Below are 23727 nucleotides of genomic sequence, written 5' to 3'. Positions count from 1 at the left end.
GCTGTGGAATCTGCTTTAGAACAAAACTACTTGTTGCAACCAGGGCTTTTTGGCTCTACAAGATGGCCGAATTCAAACTGCATCTTCTCCCAGCCCAGAGCTATCCGCTCCAGCAGCTCCCAGCTCAGGACCAGCTAACAGCTACATCTCACAGGTACCTTAAGCTTTCCACAGTAACTCTAAAGTACCTTTTTCCATCTTTCATCTCAGGTTCCATTGTTCTCACGCCTCTTTGAAACTCAAATCTTTCCGAATATAAAAGCTGTCATGTCTCTATTCTGTCTTTGCTTTCGGGTCAATAAAATATAATATCCCCGCTTCTATTTACCTATGAAAATTTTTCAAGATGCAAACACATTTCCTGTCACCTCTGACTTCCCTTCAATATTCAAACAAACTCTCAACTTATCTAAAAATGCAAATGTTAGATTTAATCTATTTACTTGTATCTCAAACCTAATGCCTCTATCCTTTTCATGTTTTAAATACCCCAGACAACCTGTCTCCCAGTAAGCTTTGTCCAGTTTAATTAAATCATTTGCACACACAGCCACCTTCACAGAATAACACAATATTCCCTAAAAATATTTTTAAAATAACAACCATTTCTCACACTACACAGATCACAACAACTGGACCCTAACTGGATCCTCTCCATCCCACTCCAAATTCATCTCCAGCCATGAAGAGATGTCCTTCAGCCTGGCACCAGGCAGGAAACACAATCATTAGAATTCCTGGTGATGGCTGCAGAGAACGGTATCTATCCCTCCTGACTATAATGTCTCCCATCACTGCCACATTCCTTTTCACTCACCAACTTGAATGGCATCCTGCACCATGATGCCATGGTCAGTTTGCTAATCCAACATACATTCCTTATTCTCATCCATGCAGGCAGCAAGAACCTTAGACCTGTCAAGGGCTGAAATTCCTCCATCACTATATGCTGGATACCCAAATCTGTCAGATATGCAGTCACACCCCCATGTCCCTGACCAACCCTAAAGTTCCACTTAATCTAAGGGGTGTGACTGCCTCGAGGAACAAGTGTCCGGGTAACTTCCCTCCTCACTCATGCCCTGCAGTGTCTGCAGCTGGAACTCTAGCCCGGCAACTCTGAACCAAAGTATTTCAAATCTGCAGACACTTACCATAGATATGGTTGTCCAGGTCTGCAATGCAGTCCACAAACTCTCATGTTGCAATCATGGCACACTACCTGACCTGCCATGCTGGTTTAATCTTACTAGTTTATTTGATCACAACTGAATTAGTTAGCAAAAGCAACAGCAAGTTATAGTCTCCTAGCTTGGAGATAAAAAATACTCACCAGCTACTGGAGAAAAACAAAACAGAAAACAACACCTCCTTCTCCATCAAATTTTCACGTACCAAATTCCCAACTTAACACTCTGTTCTCAAAGCACTCTGTGCTTCCCAATGTCAGTAGTAAATGTTGCCTACCTTATATGGAGAGTTTATGACTCTCACCCAAGTTACAACTGCTAAGTCAGCTTCCTGCTACAGTAATTAACACTTATTTAGGCAACAACCTTCAGTTGATTGACATAACTGCCAGGCAGTTTTTGTTAACTAGGTATCATAGCCAACTTGTAGTTTGTAAGTTCTAAATTAGATTCTATCCATTATGCTAAATTACATCGAGAAATACTTACCAGAGATATCTCACTTGCACCAAATTCCCGAGTTAGCACCCGGTTCATGAAGTACTCTTCTCAAAGCACTCTGTGCTTTCCCACACTCCAAAGCATCATTTCTATTCTTATTAATTTATAGAACAATCTGACCTGTCCTGCAAATAACTGAGTTCTGGTCTCTTATTTCAAATGTTAAAAATGTTAACTTCATTTCAACTCAGATATTTTTAGAACAGTAAAATAAATGTTTCAGAGAACATTCAAGTTTTACCTCTCAGAAGTCAGGCAATTTTGCCCTTTGCATGTATACTTGTAAGCCAAAATTGATCCAAAAGCCACATACTCTCCCCATAGCTCTTTATCTTCCCATGTTTCAAATATTTATCCACTTTTCTTACAACTTAATAGTTTGTGCCTCAACTATTCCCTTTGACACAGCATTCCATGCACCAACAACTCTATCTACAACCTCTCTCAACCAGCTAATAATTTAAATACTAACTACAATGAAGTCTCTCCCTAATGACCCTGTGAAAATCGTTGATAATTTGAAAATCCTCAATCTTCTCAGCATTTACTGATCCAGTGAAAATAGCCCTAGTAACTCAAGTCTTTCCTCATAATGCCAGCTGTTCATTTCTAGTAGTTTCTGATTTGACAAAAGACAAAACATGTTATCACAGTAAGGAAATTACAGCAATTGGAAAACAAATGCACCATTTACATAGGCAGAGCTGTTTTCAAGTCTGCTGAGCTGCTACTCAAATTATCTGCAATATTAACAAGACAGTTCTTAGAGTGGAGTTGTGAACCAATAGGAAGCAGTGACCATCAGTTATACTTTTATAACAGCAAAAGCTGTTCAACAAAACTTGGCAGACTTTAATGCCTAAAAATTGGTTACCTTCAGCAGTCTGTTCTATTGACGTACAATAAAAGAAAAAATACAATAAATTTTAAAGTAGCATCTAGCTATTTTTGTAAAAGTAATTACATAATTGAAAAAAGCCCCTGAAAATTAATTTGGGTGCAGAGATTACTTATGTGAAGGAATCAGAAATAATAGTACTTTTGAATTAACTTAATTGGTAGCATAACTGACTGGTAGGCAAGTATTTCTACAACTTTTAATTGTTTCTATATTTTAAGTGCAACATGAATTAATAGCGGATTTTTAAAAAACACCAAAGTGATCAGCTTACCCCGTAAACCCATTAACGATTTTAAGAATTCGGTTCTTCATTTCTTCATAAGGAACATATTCCACATTTGGATTGGGCGGAGCTCTGGGTTCAGGGGCTGAGGCTCTGAAGTCATCCATTACTTTTTCCAATTTGTATACAAAGTAGCTTTTAAACTGTGACCAAGGAATCCTGAAATTACAACCCAGGGATAAATTAGTGTACAAAAAATGTAAGGGCTAGATTAAGAATAATATCTTAAATCAGACTAGACAACAGAATACCTTCAGACATACTCTTGAAGGATACAGTGGCAGAGGGCTCATGTTACTGGGCTAGTAATCTAGAGGCCTGGACTAATGATCCGGAGGCATGAGTTCAAACCCCACCACAGAGGCTGGGGAAATTTAAATTCAGTTAAGTAAATAAATCTGGAATAAAAAGCAGTGAGCATGAAACCCCTGGATTGTCGTAAAGGCTGATCTGGTTCACTCACGTTCTTTACAGAAGAAAATCTGCCACCCTAATCCAGTCTGGCCTAGATGTGACTCCAGACCCACTCTGACTCTTAACTGCCCACTGAAACATCCTTGCAAGCTACCCAAGTTATAACAAACCACTATGAAAAATTAATAAAACCTGATGCAACACCCTGCCTAGCTAACTGTGCAAACTTATCACCAAAATCTGGGGATTTGTGCTAAAACTTGTCTCATAAAGTCACAGTCACAAAATCATACCCCTCAGCCAATGGCCCATTACCACCCCTGGATAAGCGACCCATCAAGGACCCTGGGATTGTCCAACATCGATTCCTGAGCACATCAAGTCACATGCCATAAGGAAACCCCCGGCTGATTACTACCTACTCCATGTCCAACGTCACTTGGAAACTCTTTCGAGTTACCAACAGTCACAGATTGCAACTTCTTTCGAGTACAATCACAGTTCTTGGTTTTCCAGGAGTGGGACATGAACCCACAACCACTTGGAAACTCTTTCGAGTTATCAACAGTCACAGATTGCAACTCTTTTCGAGTACAATCACAGTTCTTGGTTTCCGGGAGTGGGATATGAACCCACAACCCTCTGAATCAAAGGCGAGGGTGCTATGAACTGAGCCACAGCTGACACCTCCTCAACCACTTGGAAGAAGCACTAGCAAGGGTACAGAATGTAGAAGGCTTCAACGAGCATCACCAGGAGCTAGTGAATGAGCTCGTCGAATACTGCCAGACTGAGCCTTCTACGAGTGATGAGAGAACCAACACAAGGATGAAACCTACTTGACCTCCCCTTATTTTCATTAATCTGCTCATCACAGATGCACCTGTCCACAACAGCTTTCGCAATATCACCTTGCAGTTCTTGTAGAAATGAAGTCCCATCTTCACACTGAGGACACAGTCCATCATGTTGTGTGGCACTACTAACATGCTAAACAACAGGATAGCTTAGAACAAATCTAGCAGTTCAAAAAATGTGTATCCATGAACTATGGGCAAAAAGAGAACTATTTTCCACCACAATCTATAACCTCATGGTCCTGCATATCCCTCATTCTGCAATTATCAAGGCAGGGTGCCAACCCTGGTTCAATGAGGAGTGCAGGAGAGCATGCCAAAAGCAACACCAAGCATCAAGCCAGTATTTCACTGAATGGAGCATCAAGGAGGACTAGTACAACTGAGGTCAATGGGAATCAGGGGGAAAACTCTCCACTAGCTGGAGTCATAGCTAGCTCAAAGGAAGAATGTTGCAGCTGTTGGTGCCAATGTTTTCAGACACAGAATGTTCTCAGCCCAATCATCTTCAGCTGCTTTATCAATGACTTTCCTATTATCCCAAGAACAGATATTGGGATGTTTGCCCACGATTGCACGGTGCTCAATTTCATTTGCAATTCCTCAGATATTGACGCAGCTCATGCATAGAAGCAACATTCAGGTGTGGGTGAATAAGTGGCAAGTGACATTTTCACCACACAAGTGCAAGGCAATGGCCATGTCCAACAGGATAGCCTAACCATCTCCTCTTTACATTCAATGGTATTACCATTGTTGAATCCTCCATCACCACCCTAGGGGGTTACCACTGACCAGAAACTTAACTGGACCAGCCATATAAATACTGTGGCTACTTTTATTGACTATGATGGGAGGAGTGCGCAGTTAATTCTAGCCCCATTTCTCCACGGTTGCAACAATAGTCAAAATGTTTAATTCACTCACCAAAATGGCCAATTGTTTACTTTTGATACTGCTATACCCAGCGTAAAAAGACTTTAACCAGGCTTGCTTCAATAAATACAAAATAATTGATTTATTATAAAACATTTTTTAAAAAACAAGTTGCAAAGCTCATTAACATACAATTTGTAATTTGTAAGTGTAACGATCTTTTTTTAAAAACACAGATACACCAACACCCATACACGCACACACAAACACAAAACAGGACAAAACAAACACGGTCTCTGCAGAGGCTGGAGTATGGGAATGTTTTTTAAAAGGATAAAGTTTGAAAAGGGTCACGATTCTGTTGATCCGACAAAATTCTGGTCACAGTAGATCTGGAAGTCCTTTCAGATGGATCCTTGGTGACACACTGTCTTTGATAACTCTCGCTTGTCACAACTTGCAGACTTTCAAAACACAGGCGAGTTATTCTGATGAGAATTTTCTGACTGAAGGGTAACCCACTCCGGGCTGCATGTCAAACAAGGGGGAGAGGGAGATAAAATGAGTGAGAGAGGGAGAGTGGGAGAGAGAGTTTTTCTTTTGCAGCCTGCCTCCAAGGCGCGCACGCGCACACTCTGACTCGGAGTTCAAAAAGAATAAAATGCTCAGAGAATACTTGTCAGGCCAGGTGTTTTCAACCAATCAGCAAGAGCCTCAAGCCTGGCAACAGCAGGTCTTATTTTAACTTAGATAAACAAAGTAACTCTCTCATCAGGTGTCCTCACTGGACATCTAGCTGTTGACCTGTGGTTTCTTGAAAAAAAAATGGCATAATTCACAGTCCAGAATTAAACTTGTAGACATTTAAAAACCAACTCAGGAGGGAGTGTCCAAAATTCAATGTCCTTCCAATTTTCCAAAAACGGGTTCCTCACACTACAAGAGGGGGTGAGAGATAGAATATTCTGTGGCAAATGACTGACCTTCTGATTCCCCAAAGACCACCATAGGGAGGTCAAACAGTTACAGGGATTACGCAATAAATGGGAATATACTAAGAGGGGTAGATGAAGTGAGAGATCTTGGCGTACAAGTACACAGGTCCCTGAAGGCAGCAGTTCAAGTAGACAAGGTTGTAAAGAAGGCAAATGGAGTGCTCTCCTTCACTGGCAGAGGTATAGAATATAAAAGTAAGGATATAATGTTGGAATTGTATAAAACACTGGTGAGGCCACAACTGGAGTATTGTGTGCAGTTCTGGTCACCACATTACAGGAAGGACGTAATAGGTCTGGAGAGAGTGCAGAGGAGGTTTACAAGAATGTTGCCAGGGTTAGAAAAGTGTAGCTATGAGGAGAGATTGGATAGGTTGGAGTTATTTTCCTTAGAACAAAGAAGGCTGAGAGGTGACTTGATTGAAGTGTACAAAATTATGAGGGGAATAGATAGAGTGGACAGGATAAAATTGTTTCCCTTGGCAGAGAATTCTAGAACCAGGGGATATAGGTTCAAGATAAGTGGCAGAAGGTGTAGATGGGACGAGGAAGAACTTTATAACGCAGAGGGTAGTGGGTGTCTGGAATTCGCTGCCCAAGTTGGTGGTCGAGGCAGAAACTCTAAACTCTTTTAAAAAGTACCTGGATCCGCACCTTAAGTGTTGTAAGCTGCAGGGCTATGGGCCAGGTGCAGGAAGGTGGGATTAGAAAGGGCACCTGGGTGTCCTTGGGCTGGCATGGACAAGATGGGCTGAATGGCCTCCTTCTGTGCTGTAACTTTTCTATGGTTCTATCAACAAGGCACAAGTCAGGAGTGTGATGGAATACTCCCCAAATGCTTGGGTGAATGCAGCTCCCACAACACTCAAGAAGCTTGAGACTGTCCAGGAAAAAGAAGCTCACTCAATTGGCATCCCAACCACCATAGGTGCATTGTGGCTAGTGTGTACCATCGACAAGATGCACAGCAGCAACTCACGATGGCTTCTTTGGCACCGCCTCACAATCACATGACCTCCACTACCTGGATAGACGAGGACAGCAGGTGCATGGGAATACCACAATCTGCAATTCCCCTCCAAGTTCACACCATCCTGACTTGAAAATAAATCAGCATTTAATCATTGCGGAGTCAAAATCCTTGAACTCCTCCCCTAACAGCACTGTGGGAGTAGCTTCCCCACATGGACTGCAGCAGTTGAAGATGATGATCCATCACCACCTTTGCAAGGGCAATTAGGGATGGGCAATAAATGCTGACCTTGCTCTGGCAATGCCCCATTCTGTAAATTAAAAAAACTCTCATTAAGGTCTCATCTGCAAGCGCCATATTACAATTAAAACAAAGATCAAACTGAAGAATTCCTGTGGAATTCTCAATTTAGCACATACATAAATCCAACCTAAATATTTTGAACTCAAAATGTAATCAAACACTTTTGTTTGCCGCTCAATTGACATGCTGCTTTGCAATCGTTTTTAAAAGATTGGTACTCTTAAGAGTAGTCTGAGAAACAACAAAACAATCTTTTCAAGTAATCTGGCATGTCATCTATATTAAAAGATCTTGTCTGCATTCACACTCTATTCTACAAATTAATGTTTTTTTGCTTTGCTTGACATTTATTATTTCTCCTCCCATTATAAATTCCTATGGTCAAACTGATAACAGCAACTGCTTACATAAACTTGCCATGCTGTACTTACACCCTTCCATAAATATTGACACAGCAGTAATTGACCATTGTACTCCAATTGCCCCACCACTCTTCTGCTCATAGCATAGAGAAACTCCAAATTTCCAACTAATTCAAGTTTATGCCAAATTTTGCTATGAATACCATCAAATCAAAGTACTGTATAACATGGGCAGATGGGTTGACTTTAAAATGGGGACTGAATCACCTTGCACCCCTGGACCAATTATGCCAGCCCTATGGCCCTGTTACATTTAAAATCTATACTTGTGTACATTAGGAAGCAAGAGCACCACAGGATTTCCTCAAATGATGGATTAAGAGCTGTTTTTATTAAGCAAATGGCTGAAAATGCTAATAAAAAGGTACATGTAATTAGTTTAGATTTCTTAATGCTAAGGTTTGAACTGTAAAAAGTACTACACAAAATCTCACCACAAACTGCACTTGTATAGCTATTTACATTAATTATTGGGTTCTCCCATCACTCAATGCAGTCACTGGAACAAAAAAAATTAGAGTAGCCCAGTTCCTTATCTCAACTGGGCTGTCTGAACAAGGAACTGGCAACTCATACCGAAAGCTTGCGCCAACAAATAGGAGATCCAGTCAGCACAGATTCTGCTGAAGCAGACCCATTACAGGTGATTACCCATGAAGACACAAAGATAACAGATGCTAACAAAGGTGATCCAACTGCTAGGGATATTAGCTTGACCACCTGCTCATTTGTTAACAGGATAAAAAGGCGGGCGATAGTTTCTATGCCAGTAAGCCTCCAGCGCTTGCATTCAAACTCCAAAGTTCATTCTGTTGTACAATTCCAGAATGAGATCAATCTAATACAAATGCAAAGGCACAATTAAACAAGATGGTGTAGTTTCAATGTAAACAAAAATCTCCCAGCAATTCATCCTGCGTAACAACTCTTACATAAAAAATAAAAACTATAAATTTGTAAGTTGTCTATTAACTCATGAAACACGTAATTCATGCAGTTGTCAAAATGCTGCAGAAAAATAAATACATGAAAAATAGCAATATAATCCCAGCACTTTTAAAATTATATGGCACTGACGCAGCTGAAGTCTGTAAATTGATGTTTTGCAAGGTTCCAGTTAATTAAAGCTTCCTTGCTGTTCCAGCTTATTCCTGGCTTGTTGCACAGTGCTACTGGGAGTAGAATTCTGCCATTTGGAAGGAAAGCAAGGTTGATCAAAACACCTCCATAATTCCTTGATAAATATCAGTATGCCATGGCAATAGGTCCATGACAGAAAATGCAGCTGTATTTTCATTCAGGAAAGACGCTGAGAACAACTGGTGTGTTTTTAAAATTTTCCTAAAAAATCAGATTGATGCAAAATCACTGAATTTACCGTTTTAATACAATTTTTGCACAACACTTTGCTGTAGTCTTCAAAAAGGTTTCTGCAGCTGCTGTTTACAATAACAGATTTAATAAATTTCAAACAAAACCTACACGTCTAGTGGCTTTTATTTATTTCAAATGACTGCATTCCTGCCGCTTGATATTGGCAAGTTCCAAGGTCTGAATTAGCAGCAAAGCTAAACAGAACTAGACTGCCTGCTTCTGTTATTATCCTGCCACTCCCTTCCAAAACCGTACTCAAGTGTTTTCTCATTGCAATTTGCTATGCTGAGATCAGCCCTATCTAAATTCAAAACAAAATTTAAAGGTAATGTTACAAATGCAAGGTTTTATAAGATGGTTATGTGGTGCACTCTTTTAATTTGAAGTAAAACAGGACGCCCTGGAAAAGGGGGATGGTGCAGAGTTGCATTAGACTCTGCTCAGCAACAGGTCAGGTGGCGCTTACTATGGGGATAGGGGGCCCAGGTCAAGACTTACTGAAACTCAAGTGCCATATTTCACACCTGAACGCAAAGAAAAGCTGTTCTTGCTTTGTGTAGACATACATACTCCCAGGTAGTCCGATTGAAAAACCCTGGACATAGAGATGGGTTGGGAGGAGGTGTTTGGGGGGGGGCGGTGTTGTGCAAAGACAGAATTCTGGATGGAGAGACACGGAACAGCCGCTGCATTCGGCAGAAGGAAAAACAGCTGCTTGTGCTGTTAGCTACCAGACAGAAGTCAGGTGGAAAGATTCTCTCAAAGAGGCGGAACAAATGGAAATTTAAGACGACTAGAGGATCCATCCTGGTGTGGCCAGGGAAAGGAATCAGAGTGAACTGGAGTTCAGTTTGAGATTTCTTAGAAGATTGAGAAAAAGGACCTTCGACGGTCACTGGACATTACGACTCAGCAAAACAGAGTGAAACGAGCCCATTGGAAGCTGGGAGTGACTCTGGAGTGTTTCCTGTAAAGGCTGCAACTCTGCAGAGTGTGCGTAGTAACATATAAATGCAATATGAGGTTTTCAAGTGTGTTAAAATGCTAATAAGGGATGCCTTTTCTACAGTTAAAGAGTATTAGTTGCCTACTAAGTAATTTTAACCAACGTTGATTTTAGTTTGTTGTTGTAAAAGTTTCAAAACTTGAAATCATGTTGGGCGAATCCTTTAAGTTGGACAGTGGGAATTTGAATCTCTTTTTAAAAGTCATCGGCCTCTAAGGGCATCATAACAGCATTTGTAGGAGACAGTTTCCTCCTTTTTGTAATCAAGTGGTATTTCTAGACAGCCAGATGTGGAATCCCATTCTTATTCAAAACACGAATAGCAAATAAGATTTGATTACTAAAAAAAAACAGAAGCACAGTCTGCATGGCAATAGCTCACAATACAGACGCAGCAACTCAGTTCAGTAGGGAAGTGACAAGGTTTTACTTAGAAGGGGTGAAACAATGTAGGAGTTAATGAGTGTGTTTAGAAGTGGGTTCATTCCAACAATGATTGGAAATATAGACCTGTAGAAGTTATGTCAATATTTTCAAATGATTCCAAAATCAGGGATACAGTTAATTCTTAAGCCCATGCTGACATGGGGTTGGTTGTGCCAAATGGTTGGTATCAAATGTTGCAGTAAGTACTTCTATAGCCCAATCCAAAGTTGTATCGTGACATACATATTAAATGAAACGCCAGATGAAAGGAAATTATGGCAAGTCCTCACAAATCAATTTCTTGCAATAACTGTCCTGAATGTTTCTGATATGTTAGCAGTCATATCGATGTCAATTGTTTAAACTGCCAGTTCAGGCTTACCAATTATCCAAGAACTGCAGGAATCATGCTTCAAAGAGGGGCAGTAATTATTGCATGTCAACAAATGCTGACCCGGGGATCCCTGGAAAAGGCCAAAAGGACGAACTCTCTACTGGTCACTTATTGCATGAAAAATAAATTGAAAAAATGACTAAAGGCAAAATTACGACAAGAAAATTTGCATTCTTTAGAGCTCTATAGGTCAAGACACATCATTAGTGTTATGTGGGAAGGTAAGAAAACACTTGGACTTTTCCAGCTTAGAAACTGAGTCTGTTACTTGATCCAAAATAGGATAAAGACTGCTCAATATCCTGAGCCCAATACAAGTAAACATGAGTAGACCTAAATATCCCCTAAATAGGGAAGTGCTGAGGTAGGAGGGGTTAGGTGGGAGGGCGGGGTTTGGAGAAGCATTAAAATGCCCCTAAATTAAGATGCAAATGTCTCAACCATGAGGATTTGGCACAGGTAACAACAGCAGGACATTTAAGGTTTGTTACTTAAGTTATATGATATCCTTGTGCCAGAGTCTCAGGCCCAAAATAAAGCCAAAGCACCTGGTTATTTTGAAGGATAGTTCCCACTACTGAGCAGGGTGCCTTTGAGAGGGGAACTATATTCTGGATATATTGAGACACAAAAAAAAAACACTGGAATGGCCAAAAACTTACAAACTGGCTTGCAGAAGGCACAAGAGTATGACACTTGTTAGAAACTTAAAAGAACAATGGATTTTGTGCCCAAAAGGGAAGAATTATGTAGCAAGTTTTAAAAAAGTCACCTTGAGATTACTGAATTTTCTCAGTGATTATAGCATTCTTACATCTTAGTTCTGTGCCCTGTGCAAAGAAAATTTAAACCCAAAATATTCCAAATCATAGCTTCTAACTCACAGCTCTAATTTACTTGAAATCGCTGGTTTTCATACTAGAATCTCTGGGCCTGAAGGAGGTCTGAGATAGGATCCTGGTGGAATCCCGGAAGTCATCAGTCTGCTGCTCATTTGTTATTATGTTCTGTATTTGTCAGCACTGTTCTCCTTTGGGTAGTGTCAATGCTCTTGAGAAATTGGGACAATAGTTACAACCCCAACACTAAGGTTGCAAAACTACTAATCTACATCATAAAAACAAATTTCCCAGTGAAGTTTTCAGAGTTTACAGCATGTAATATTTTGCAAAATCTGAGCATTTTATTATATTGCCCTCTCTGCTGCCCCCTCCATTGGGGAGATCTCAATGCAGTCAGTACAATAATGGCTGCCTGCAGTTTAGCAAGCGTTTGTCTTATTCAGTGCAATACACAACACAGCAGATTGTGTCACAATGCTTGGTACTAACCAGGATGTACAAGCAATAGTTTTGCATGGAAGGTAACTTTTGAGAGTGTTTTCCCACTGAATGTGAATTTATCTGGGAAACACCTGAGATATGGGAAATTGTCTATACTTTTGCTTCTGGCATGAATTAATTTACTTACATTGAATTAAAAAATGCACAAATTTATTACATTTCGTAGCAAAAAAAAAAGCAGTGAAATGGCTATGGTTTCCATTAATTCTGATAAGTTTACTTGCAGTGGCAAATTAAAGTGGGTGGATAGGACCAGTAGGTGGTCTGCAAGGTCTTTTGCCCCACCCAAGTGGTCTGCAAATGAAAAAGTTTGAGAACTAGAGTTTTAGGCAGCAGCCTTTTTGAAAAAGACATATCTTTTGAAACAGTTTTTCCTGTGAAGAATAATAAAATGAGTCCTCTCCCCAAGGTATTTGCTCAAGTTGAACAACATCCTGCTCAATCTGAGCAAAGCTGAAAACCCAACAGTGAATTGCTAAGACTGCTTATTTCGAAATTTAAAAAATCAATCACCTCTATTCAAATACCCTCCTCACTACTGCTGTAGTAATTATCCATGCCTTCATCCTCTACTTGGATATTCAGAAATATAGATCAATGGAAAGAAAGCAACAGCATAGTTAAGAGAAGCATTGAGAGTGACAGATAACAAGAAACAGTGAGAGGTTGAGAAACATAAAAATGGAAACATTGATGTTGGTCTTGTATCATATGCCACATATCCTTTGTCTAATATTCCTCATGCATAATCGTTTCTCATACCTAATTTTCATTTGCCTAGGAACGGAACTCAAAGTCAAGACTCTCCTTCAGTCATGGGTGAAAAGGTAACACCATTTTACTATTCTGATGAAAGGTCACAAACCTGAAACCATTTTCTCTCTACAGGTGCTCCCTTACCCGAGTATTTGTAGCATTTTCTCGTCTTTACTATTTTACAATGCTATATTTAGAACATCTGAATTCATCTCACAATCTCAGCATTTTTCACGTATCAAGTTCAACGGTTGAGAGGTTAATGGCCCTTCAATTGTGATTTACTTCAGAATTAAAATGTTCAATTACCTCACCAGGAAGAGGTAAAAATTAGTTGAGGATCGAGCTCCTTAAAATCTTAAAAAACTCATTTCAACAAATTTCAAAACCAACTGTCAACAGAATGCTTAAGGAAAAAAAGCTATCTAGATTCAAGTCACCAAATTACGCACATAAGTCAGAGCAATTAACATCTGCACTCCTACATGCAAAAGTTTCAAATTTCACTCTGAAAATTAAATTTCCTGTTGACGAAACACCTCTCCATTGAGATCAAAACAAAGTACTGTTGCTCTTGCACACCCAGTAGCTCATCAGCATACATTGCTTTGGGTGGGGGGGGGGGTGGGGGGGGGGCCAAAAACTCAGGCACAGGGTGGGGGAGTGCAAATTAAAAATAAGGATTTGCTCAATATGAGCGAAGCAAGCTAAGAAGCGCACACTTGAGATGCAAACGTCCAGAAAATACTTATATCACAGGCTAATTCAGGTACTCATTTTAAGTTTTCCGGTGACATAATGCACGATTTGGTGTGGTCCAGATACAGCCTGCATTCACTTAGCTGATCTCAACCAAAGTTGCAACTGGGTCATGAGAACAGGACTCAATGCCACTGAGATAGGAGAAATCCAATTAGCCCCAGTTCATACTCCTGACCATTACGTGAGGAATTGTGGTGGGAACTTGCTTCAGTGGATGTCCATGGAAACCAAGATTGATCTCGATTTTTTTATTTGTTCATGGGCTGTGGGCATCACTTGCCAGGCCTGAATTTATTGCCCATCCCTAATTGCCCTTGAGAAGGTGATGGTGAGCTGCCTTCTTGAACTGCTGCAGTCCAAGTGGTGTAGGTACACCCACAGTGCTGTTAGGGAGGGAGTTCCAGGATTTTGACCCCGCGATAGTGAAGGAACGGCGATATATTTCCAAGTCAGGATGGTGAGTGGCTTGGAGGGGAATTTCCAAGTGGTGGTGTTCCCATGCCATTGTCCTTCTAGTAGTGGTCATGGACTTCAAAGGTGCTTCCACAATCCAGCAACCTGTCAATACTAGGAATAAATATTTAGATTTGGTAACAGAGAGAAGTTTGTGCACCTATAGAACAATACTCCAATGAGTCAAATGTTTCAGAAGGAAGATTGTGAGTAAAACAAAAATGTCAATGTTATGGTGCCAAATCTCTTGTCAATGGCGGATCCTTTCTAAACTTTCTCAATGGATAATAGGAAACTGGAACTGTCTTAGGATCCACAACTACTTTGAAAGAAAATAATTTGTTTAGATCATGCTAGAACTTAATTAAAATCCTGAAATTGTTTTATGAGAATGGTGCTCAGCCTTCCTCAGAATCTTGAAATTAGCATCTTTAGTATGGTGCTAATTTTCAGATCCAACAATACATTGAAAGAGTTTTGGACAAAGCGCTTAGCGACAGGGAAGCAAAGGAGTAATCATTAAAAATTCAGCCATTTCCTTCATATCTATTATTGCCTTGTCTGTATGCATCTTTAACAGGTAATACCCCCTTTCACCACTTTGAATATACTTGTAAAAAAGTCTGTTAGCTTTAATAATCCTTGAAAATGTACTTCCATATTCAACTTTGCACCTATTTCCATTGTCACAGTTTTCTTCTTGCAGCTCTCCAAAATTGCTGGGTTTTGACTTTTCCAGGCTCTTGCACAAGCTTTTTTTTAAGCTTGATTTGTTCACAATGGGTGCTTAACTGAACAAATAGGGCCTTGACATTTTATGGGAAAGTATTGGTTTCGCTCTATGCCAAATAATTTGGTGAATGCTTCCCATTCCTTGCCTATAAGTTTACTTGTAGTTCAATATGTGTAATTCCGCTAGCACTGGGAAGGAGGACAGCTGAAAACAATATTAACAATGAAGAGGACACTCAGTAGAGTGCATGCCTCCACCACACTGTGCTAAACCAACAATATTACAATTATGCAGCACTTCCTTGAGGCATTTCCCTGGCTGGTTGGTGTTCAATAACTATAAAGCTCATTTTACTAAGAGCTTCCATTGCACTGAAGCAGCTTCAGGCTCATCCACATCCAACAACCTGCAGTAACAATGCTGCTCACATTTTGACAGCTGTGACAAATTGCACCACAGCATCTGAGAAAGCACAACATTCTAAAAAAGGTCAATCTGGCCTATCTGCCAATGTTAACAGCTGCTTTAAAAACTTAGATGATGCAGATCTTTGTCAAAACAGGGTTCAAAATACCATGGGTGGCAGGCAAATTCGCCCTCAAAAAGTCAAACATAGCTCGTGAAAAAGCAAAGACTGTGGCTAAAAATTCAAGAGAGGTCACTCCCGTTAAACATTACTTACATTATGGTTTCTGTATGGTTCAGGAGAGAAAAACTGCAGGCACAGGTATCCTGTTGAGACTAGGAAAACATGCAGAGTTTGATTGGAGGAGTAGTGAACAAGGGAGAGACAGAATCTGCAAGCGGGGCTGAGGGGGGAGGGGAGGGCGAGCATTGTTGAGGAATGCAGGGGAGGCCCAAAGGGATAAGAGAATATGAATGCAAGCTAGTGAGAAACACATAAGCGGACTGTAAAAGCAGCTTTACAAATGTGAAAAGGAAAAGATTAGCAAATACGAAATGTGGGCCCATTACAGGCAGAGACAGAAGTATAATTGAGAATAGGGAAATGGTGGAGGAGCTAAACATTTACTTTATGTCTGTCTTCACGGAGGAAGATGTTTAAAAAATATACCAGAAATACGAGGGAACCAAGGGACATGTGATAAATGAGGAACCAAATGAAATCTGTATTAATAAAAAGGTGGTACTCGAAAAATTAATGGAATTGAAGGTCGTTAAATGCCCTGGGCCAGATGAGCTACATTCCAGATTGTTGAAGGAGGTGGCTGCAGAGATAGTGGATGCTTTGATGGTCAAAATTCTTTGAAAATTCTATGGATTCTGGAAAGTTTCCTGCAGACTGGAAAGTAGCAAATGTAACTTCTCTATTTAAGAAAGGAGGGAGAAAGAAAACAGAACACCACAGATTGTTAGTTTGATGTCAGAAGTACGGAAAATGCTAGAATCTATTAAATAGGATGTGATAACTAGATGCTTGAAAAATTATATGATTGGGCAGAGTCAACATGGATGTACGAAAGGGAAATCATGTTTGAAAAATCTGTTGGGAGTTTTATTTGAGGATGTTACCTGTAGTATAAAGGAGAACCAGTGTATGTGGAGTATTTGGATTTTCAGAGGGCTTTTGATAAGGTCCCACTCAGGAGGTTAATAAACAAAATCAGAGCACATGAGATTGGGGTAATATACTGCTATGGATTAAGAGCTGGTTAACAGACAGAAAACAGGGTCAGAATAAACAGGTCATTTTCAGAATGGCAGGCTGTTACTAGTGGGGTACCGGATGAATCAGTGCTCGTCCACAGTTGCTCACAACCTATAGCAATGATTTAGACGTGGGGACCAATTGCAATGCTTCGTAATTTGCTGATGACAAAACTAAGTGGGGATGTAAATTCTAAGGAGAATGCAGGGAGGCTTCAGGGGGACTTGGACAGGCTAAATCAATGGGCAAGAACATGGCACATGGAATATAATGTGGATAAGTGTGAAGTTATCCGCTTTGATAGAAAAAAAAAACAGCAAGGCAGAGTATTTCTTTAATGGTGACATGTTGGGAAGTGTTGATGTCCAAAGGGACCTGGGTGTCCTTGTTCACATGTCACTAAAAGCTCACAGATATGCGCAGCAAGCAATTAGGAAGGCAAATGGTATGTTGGCCTTTATCAAAAGAGGATTTGAGTACAGAGTAATAAAGGCTTGCTGCAATTGTATAAAGCCTTGGAGACCCCCCACCTGGAGTATTGCGTACGGTTTTGGTCTCCTTATCTAAGGAAGGGTATACTTGCCATAGAGGGAGTGAATTGTAGGTTCACCAGACTAATCCTTGGGATGTAGCCTTGTCTCATGAGGAGAGATTGAGGAAACGGGGCCAGTATTCTCTGGAGTTTCGAAGAATGAAAGGCAATCTCATTGAAACTTACAAGATTCTTAGAGACAGGGTAGATGTAGATAGGATGTTTCCCCTGGCTGGTGAGTCTAGAACCAGGAGAGACAGTCTCAGAATATGGGGTAGGCCATTTAAGACTGAGATGAGAAGGAATTTCTTCATTCAGAGGGTGATGCATCTTTGGAATTCTCTACCTCAGAGGGCCGTGGAGGCTCGGTGAGCATGTTCAGAACAGAAATTGACAGATTTCTGGATACTGTCAAGGGATATGGGGATAGGAAGGAAAAATGGTGTAGAGGTAATGACTAGCCATAACAAAAACAAAAATACCTGGAAAAACTCAGCAGGTCTGACAGCATCTGCGGAGAGGAATACAGTTAACGTTTCGAGTCTGAATGACTCCTTTAACTGTATTCCTCTCTGTAGATGCTGTCAGACCTGCTGAGTTTTTCCAGGTAATTTTGTTTTTGTTTTGGATTTCCAGCATCCGCAGTTTTTTGCTTTTATCTTAATGACTAGCCATGATCTGTTTGAATGGCGGAGCAGACTTGACAGGCCAAATGGCCTACTCCTGCTCCTACTTGCATTGCCGAGGGGTGCGGGGGAGGGTGAGCTGTGAGGTGAGGGTTATGAGCATTGTCAGGGACTGCAGGGGGAGGCTGAGTTGTGGCAGGGAGTGAGCCTTGTTAGGATGCAGGATTAGGGAGGGAGGGAAGGATCTAACCAAGGCAAGGGCATATAAAAATTCTGCAAGTCAAATGAACTGCAGGCAGGCCTCAAGGGGTGTGTTTTCAGTTCACCATGAGAAAGGAGGCATGGTTTCTCTGCAGGTGTGCTTCACCAGTAGGCCTCCCCAGTCTGCTCATCACTGGATTTGAGTTGGAACGGGAACTGGAAAGTCTTAAGGCTGCAGCTTTAAAAAAGCTAATGGTGCAATTTTAGATATGGTCAGCAGCGTATTCTCCCAATCTGCCACTGACCGGAAGATCTGCATCAATGCCATCACAGAAGATGATTTAAAAAATATAAAAAAGGTAGGAAACTGCAGCTTAGCCTCCCCTTGAGGTTACATTGAAAGCTTGGGCACTCACCAACTGTTGCATCAGTAAGTTGATACATAAACCGTTATATTCATTCAAATAGAATTCATTCACACTTAAAAAGCGAAACTCCAACACCCAGCTCCAAGCAACAGCTTATTCTCGAACTCAAGAAAAACACATCTGTACTTTGAGAGAAATGATCAGTAGCATTTGTCATCAGATATCACTTACTTGGTCAAACACAGAGGAAAATTATAGCCAATATGGGGGAGTTATAAAGCAGAATTATTAAAGAGAGCCACATTTCATGTTGCACTTGGTGGGAGTGAAGAAATATCAAAATTAACTTCATACATGCAACTCCTACATTTTCTTGTCATTTAAGCAAACAGTTAGTAATAGACCAGGACCATATTGCTAAAGAAAGGCTGTAAGCCACCTCTTCACAACAATCAAAGACTGCACTGAGTAAATAAACATGCAGTTTGAAACACATCATGGAGGTGAACTGCTGAGGTGACCATCTGGTGGAAGCTACAGCAGTCAGCGCATAGAAGGGAGTCTGGGACCTTGCTGGTGTCAAAAAACTCCGTCGCCAGCCACATGAAGCATTTACCTAGCCAGTCATCCAATGAACCTAAGGGAACCAATGGAGCATGAAACATACCTACCTACAATTCATTTTTTTAAAAACAAAGTACATACACTTTAAATATTCTTGAATGATCCACTTTACATCCTATTCACAAGATTGCAGACCTCCATCACATGCAGGGGTTATGCTGATTATGTGACTCATTTCAGTCCTAGTCTAAAGATGACATAGCTAGCACAAGTTATTACATTTGGATGCAGATCACAGGACATGAATGCTGTACCTGAAGTTGTCGGTAATAAGACAGAAAAAAAATAGTGCAAGTAGAAAATTGAACTTACACGGATGCTCAGGTAGAGTAATAACTAAATAGTCAAAATCCCAACTCCAATCAAAAGGCAGGCTTAATTACACAACAATAGTTTACTGGACCAGTGTAATCACAAAGCGATATTGGTGTCAAACTAAATATCTACAACACTAATGCTATTAAAAGCTTTTTTTCTGGCTTATACAAAATATATTCCCAATGTAAATGTTATGTCACCTCAAATACATTTTGCTGTAATTTATCATTTCATCTGCTGCTTACAATAATTGCACGAAGGAAAATATCAGCAAAGAAATGAAACATCAATGCTATTAGTAAAGAAATAACTTGCACTAGAATATTGGATAGGGTAAAAAATAAAGGGATTGTAATTCAAATGTCGGCAGTCCTCAAAAAATACAAAATTCACCTGGTCTGGATTGGGTGCATCTTCGGTCACTGAGGGTTGTTCAGGTAAAAATTGTGGAGGCTTAGGCCATAATCTAAACCTCTTTGGATGCGGGACTGGAAGATTGCAAATGTTGCACTATTGTTTAAAAAAAAGAGGGATAGACTTGGCAACAACAGGCTCAGGCTAGTCAGCCTAACGTTGGTGGAGGAGAAACTTTCAAGATAATAATGTAGGACAAAACTAAAAGGCATTTGGAAAAGTATGGTTAATAAATGAAAGTTAGCACAGATTTGTTAAAGATGCATCATGTTTGACTAACATGATCAAGTTTGTTGGAGTGGTAACAGAAAAGATTGGGGAGGGAAGTGTGGTTGATGCTGTGTATTTGGAATTTCAAAAGGAGTCTGACTTCCCATCAAAACTAAAGCCCACGGATTGGATGGATACATAGATGTCAGAGGGAAGGTCACTGATGAAGCAGCGAGGACACTACCCTGCGGAACCCCTGCAGTGATGTCCCAGCGCCGAGATGACTGGCCTCAACACAGGGTGGCCAACCATCCCAGATTTTCCAGGCCTGTCCTGGAATCAGCCCTGCATCCCAGGTGTGGGCTTCCCGGGATGCCATTTGTTCTGGATTTCTCTCTTACCGCTGCCCGATCATGGTTGATGTCTGCGCATGCACATTCCAAAGCTCGCACAGTAGTAGCATGGTAACAGTATGGTTACAGGATTAACTAAGGGACAAACAAAAAACATTAGGGGGGAATGATTTTTTTTTTAGACTGGGGGAAGTATATAGTGGTTGGTATTAAGAATACCACTCTTCTTAATATATTAATGACCTAGGCTGAGGTATGCAAACCTGGGCAACATAATTTCAAATTTGGAAGCTTGGCAAACAATGAAGAGGATAGCAATGAATTTGAGGAGGACTAGTTGATAAAATGGGCAGACGAAAATTAACAGTTTTAAGAAATGCATTTTTGTAGGAAGAATGGAGAGAGGAAATATGAACTAAATGGTACAATTTTAAAGAACATACAGGGACTGAGACACTTGGGATTTATGTGGACAACTCTTTCAAGGTGGAAGGGCAAATTGAGAAGACTACTGAAAAAACTTAAATAGACAGATAAGAATACAAAAGCAAGGAAGTTACGTTAAACAAAAGACTGGTTACACCCCTGCTGGAGCGGTGTATTCAATTCTGGCCACCACACTTTAGAAGGATGTCAAGACTTTGGAGAGGGTGTAGAGAGATTTACCAGAATGTTATCAGGGATGAGAGACTTGGTTATGTGGAGAAACTGTAGAAACTCGGTTGTTCTTAGAGCTGGGAACGTTAAACAGGGATTTAATAAAGGGGTTCAAAATCATAAATGGTTTTGGTAAAGGAAGAGAGAATGCTGCCAGTGGGACTGATAATTAGGGAACACAGATTTAAGGTAATTGGCAAACGAACCAGAAGTGACATGAGGAAACTTTTCAGCAGATCCAACATTAACGCCCAGAAGAATTGGATAAATACTTGAAGGAAAACATTTATTAGGCTATTTGGATAAAGCAAAAGAATGGGATTAAATGGATAGCTCTGCCAAATGACACAAAGGCTATCAGCCCAAAGGGTCTTCTCCTGAGCTCTGATTCTATGATTCAAGGAAACAGCACTATTATTGAAGGAGTATAATTGCTCACCTGCAAAAGTGAAACTCTCAGGAGGTATGTAATCAGTTGGGAATACCTGAATATTGGTGTTTATTACTTCCAAACAATGCCTTTAACTGCCTTACAGGAACACACAAAGATTTCTCAAATACTTAAATTAACCAACAGTAGCAGTTGCTGACCTTCTCCCATCACCTTTCTCTCTTTGGAAAGTTTATAGACATTAGCAGCACAGGTCTTGTCTTTACCCAAAATACACACTTTGCCTGAAGGCTTTCTGGATAGTGATTAGGAGTGAGGTTCCAGGCCAATTTTTTTCTCCACTGTAGTCTAGCAGCACTGAAGCTGACTTGCACTTTGACCAATGTCCTGGCTGAAACCAGCAAAGTCAGAGATCAAGGATGACATTTCTTACTATGATACAGCTAGTTTATTTTGGTTGAAAGAGAATGCTTGGCCATGACACAGACTGCTCACTGCTCTTTCTTATGGTATCATGGGATCTTTAATGTCAGACAGGTGTCATTATAAAACTCCATTTGAGGAACAACATGTTAACCAAGCAAATGTCAAATGCTAAAACGGGGTTTCAACCTGCAATCTTTAGATTCAATAGATCAAAGTGTTACCAACTGCAACAACATAACACCAAGCAATTAAAAAGTAGGCAATAATAAATAGCCTTGTTCCACAGACATAGGATTTTTATAAAACCTAAAGCAAATCTAACATAAGATATTATAGGAAGCCCAACAGGCTCCCAAGCTCTGAATTGAGCTGGACCCACATCCACTCTGGGTCACAGGTGCTAAGCCTGATCAGAAAACAGGTTTACTGATTCAGTACCAAAAATACAAATATCGAGTAAATGAATAATGTTCACCATTGCCCCTGTCAACACAATGATCTTTCCCCACCTACGTTAACAAAAACATAGAAAAGACTGCCATTTTACTTGTCTAACTCAAAAGCAACTGGAACATAAGTCAGCTGTTTTTAAGGCAGGAGAGTAATAGACTCATCCGTGAAATATTTGCAATGCTTTACCCAAGCACACTACTGCTGACAGTCGAAAAGCTGGGTGCACGAGTCGTACAGTGTAAAGGATGAATTATAAGTAGATAGATTATTCTGATCAAACGAAAAGAGCTTCTGCTTGAATTGTTAATCCTGCTTCTTCACAACAGTTCAGCAATCTCTCCAATGGTACTGATATGACATAGTCCGTACTTTTAAAACTAATAGAACACAAACTTCGACTCAAAACACTCGAGGTCAAAAGTACAAGCTACTTTATTATTTCTTGGTGGAACCATGAAAATAACCTACAAACCCCAGATTTGATGTGAATCAATGAAGTGCAGTGCTCGCGCAAATATTCAAAGAAGCTCAGCAGTAAGGGCAACTTTTGTCCCTACCCATGAGGAGTGTGTTTGAGCTGTTGTCATTGAAGGGTGTGGCGATGCTGAACATCTGATTAAGGGAGTTACCAATTGTGAAGCCACAGGTAGCTGACCAGCTCCTACTCATTTGTAACTGACTTGGGAGTCCCAGTTTCTGCACAATGCAGCCCCGAGGCAAACCAACTCAGCAGCTGGCCCGACCCAGAAAAGGGAGACTGGAGCTCTGGCTTGGCCGCAGCTCCAGTACAGTGGCCCAAGGATTCCTCCCAGCTGCAAAGCCGTTCAGCTCACACGGTCCCTGGACAGCCGTGCAGTTTACACAGGAGCAAAGACAACAGTGTCAGCTGCATTTTCAAATGGAAATGCTGGTTTCAGCCTTCGATTCAGACAGGAATGAGATGTAAATGAAAGGACCCAGAGTGAACATGGTGGGGAAAGGAGAGAGGAGGAGTGGGGGGGCAGAGAGAGAGAGGGGGAGGGGTGGGGGGAGAGAGAGAGGGGGAGGGGGGGGGAGAGAGAGAGGGGGGAGGGGGGGGGAGAGAGAGAGGGGGAGGGGGGGGAGAGAGAGAGGGGGAGGGGGGGGGAGAGAGGGGAGGGGGGAGAGAGAGAGAGGGGAGGGTGGAGGGGGGGGGAGGAGAGAGAGGGGGAGGGGGGTGGAGAGAGAGAGGGGGGAGAGAGAGAGGGGGCGGGGGGGGAGAGAGAGAGAGAGAGGGGGAGGGGGGGAGAGAGAGAGAGAGGGGGGGGGGGGGAGAGAGAGAGAGGGGGGAGGGGGGGGAGAGAGAGAGAGGGGAGGGGGGGAGAGAGAGAGGGGGAGGGGGGGGAGAGAGAGAGGGGAGGGGGGGGAGAGAGAGAGAGGGGGAGGGGGGGGAGAGAGAGAGAGGGGGAGGGGGGGGAGAGAGAGAGAGGGGGAGGGGTGGGGAGAGAGAGAGAGGGGGGGGGGGGGAGAGGAGAGAGGGGGAGGGGGGCGAGAGAGAGAGAGGG

At 41.2% G+C, this 23727-nt stretch overlaps 1 protein-coding gene across 1 annotated transcript in view; it reads right to left on the bottom strand.

Moving 5' to 3' along the window:
• Positions 1-23727, bottom strand: part of LOC144681761 (serine/threonine-protein phosphatase 4 regulatory subunit 2-like) — a 65780-nt gene that overhangs the window by 35437 nt on the left and 6616 nt on the right. Inside the window, exon 3 of the mRNA XM_078543727.1 lies at positions 2864-3034. Within this exon, the coding sequence (XP_078399853.1) occupies positions 2864-3034 (171 nt within the window). The remainder of the gene's footprint in view (positions 1-2863; positions 3035-23727) is intronic.

This window comes from Cetorhinus maximus, chromosome 6 (assembly GCF_964194155.1).
Source record: "Cetorhinus maximus chromosome 6, sCetMax3.hap1.1, whole genome shotgun sequence".
In the NCBI taxonomy this organism is placed as follows: domain Eukaryota; kingdom Metazoa; phylum Chordata; class Chondrichthyes; order Lamniformes; family Cetorhinidae; genus Cetorhinus; species Cetorhinus maximus.
The sequence above is the reverse complement of the archived record's forward strand: the minus strand, read 5'-3'. Positions and strand labels throughout refer to the sequence as shown.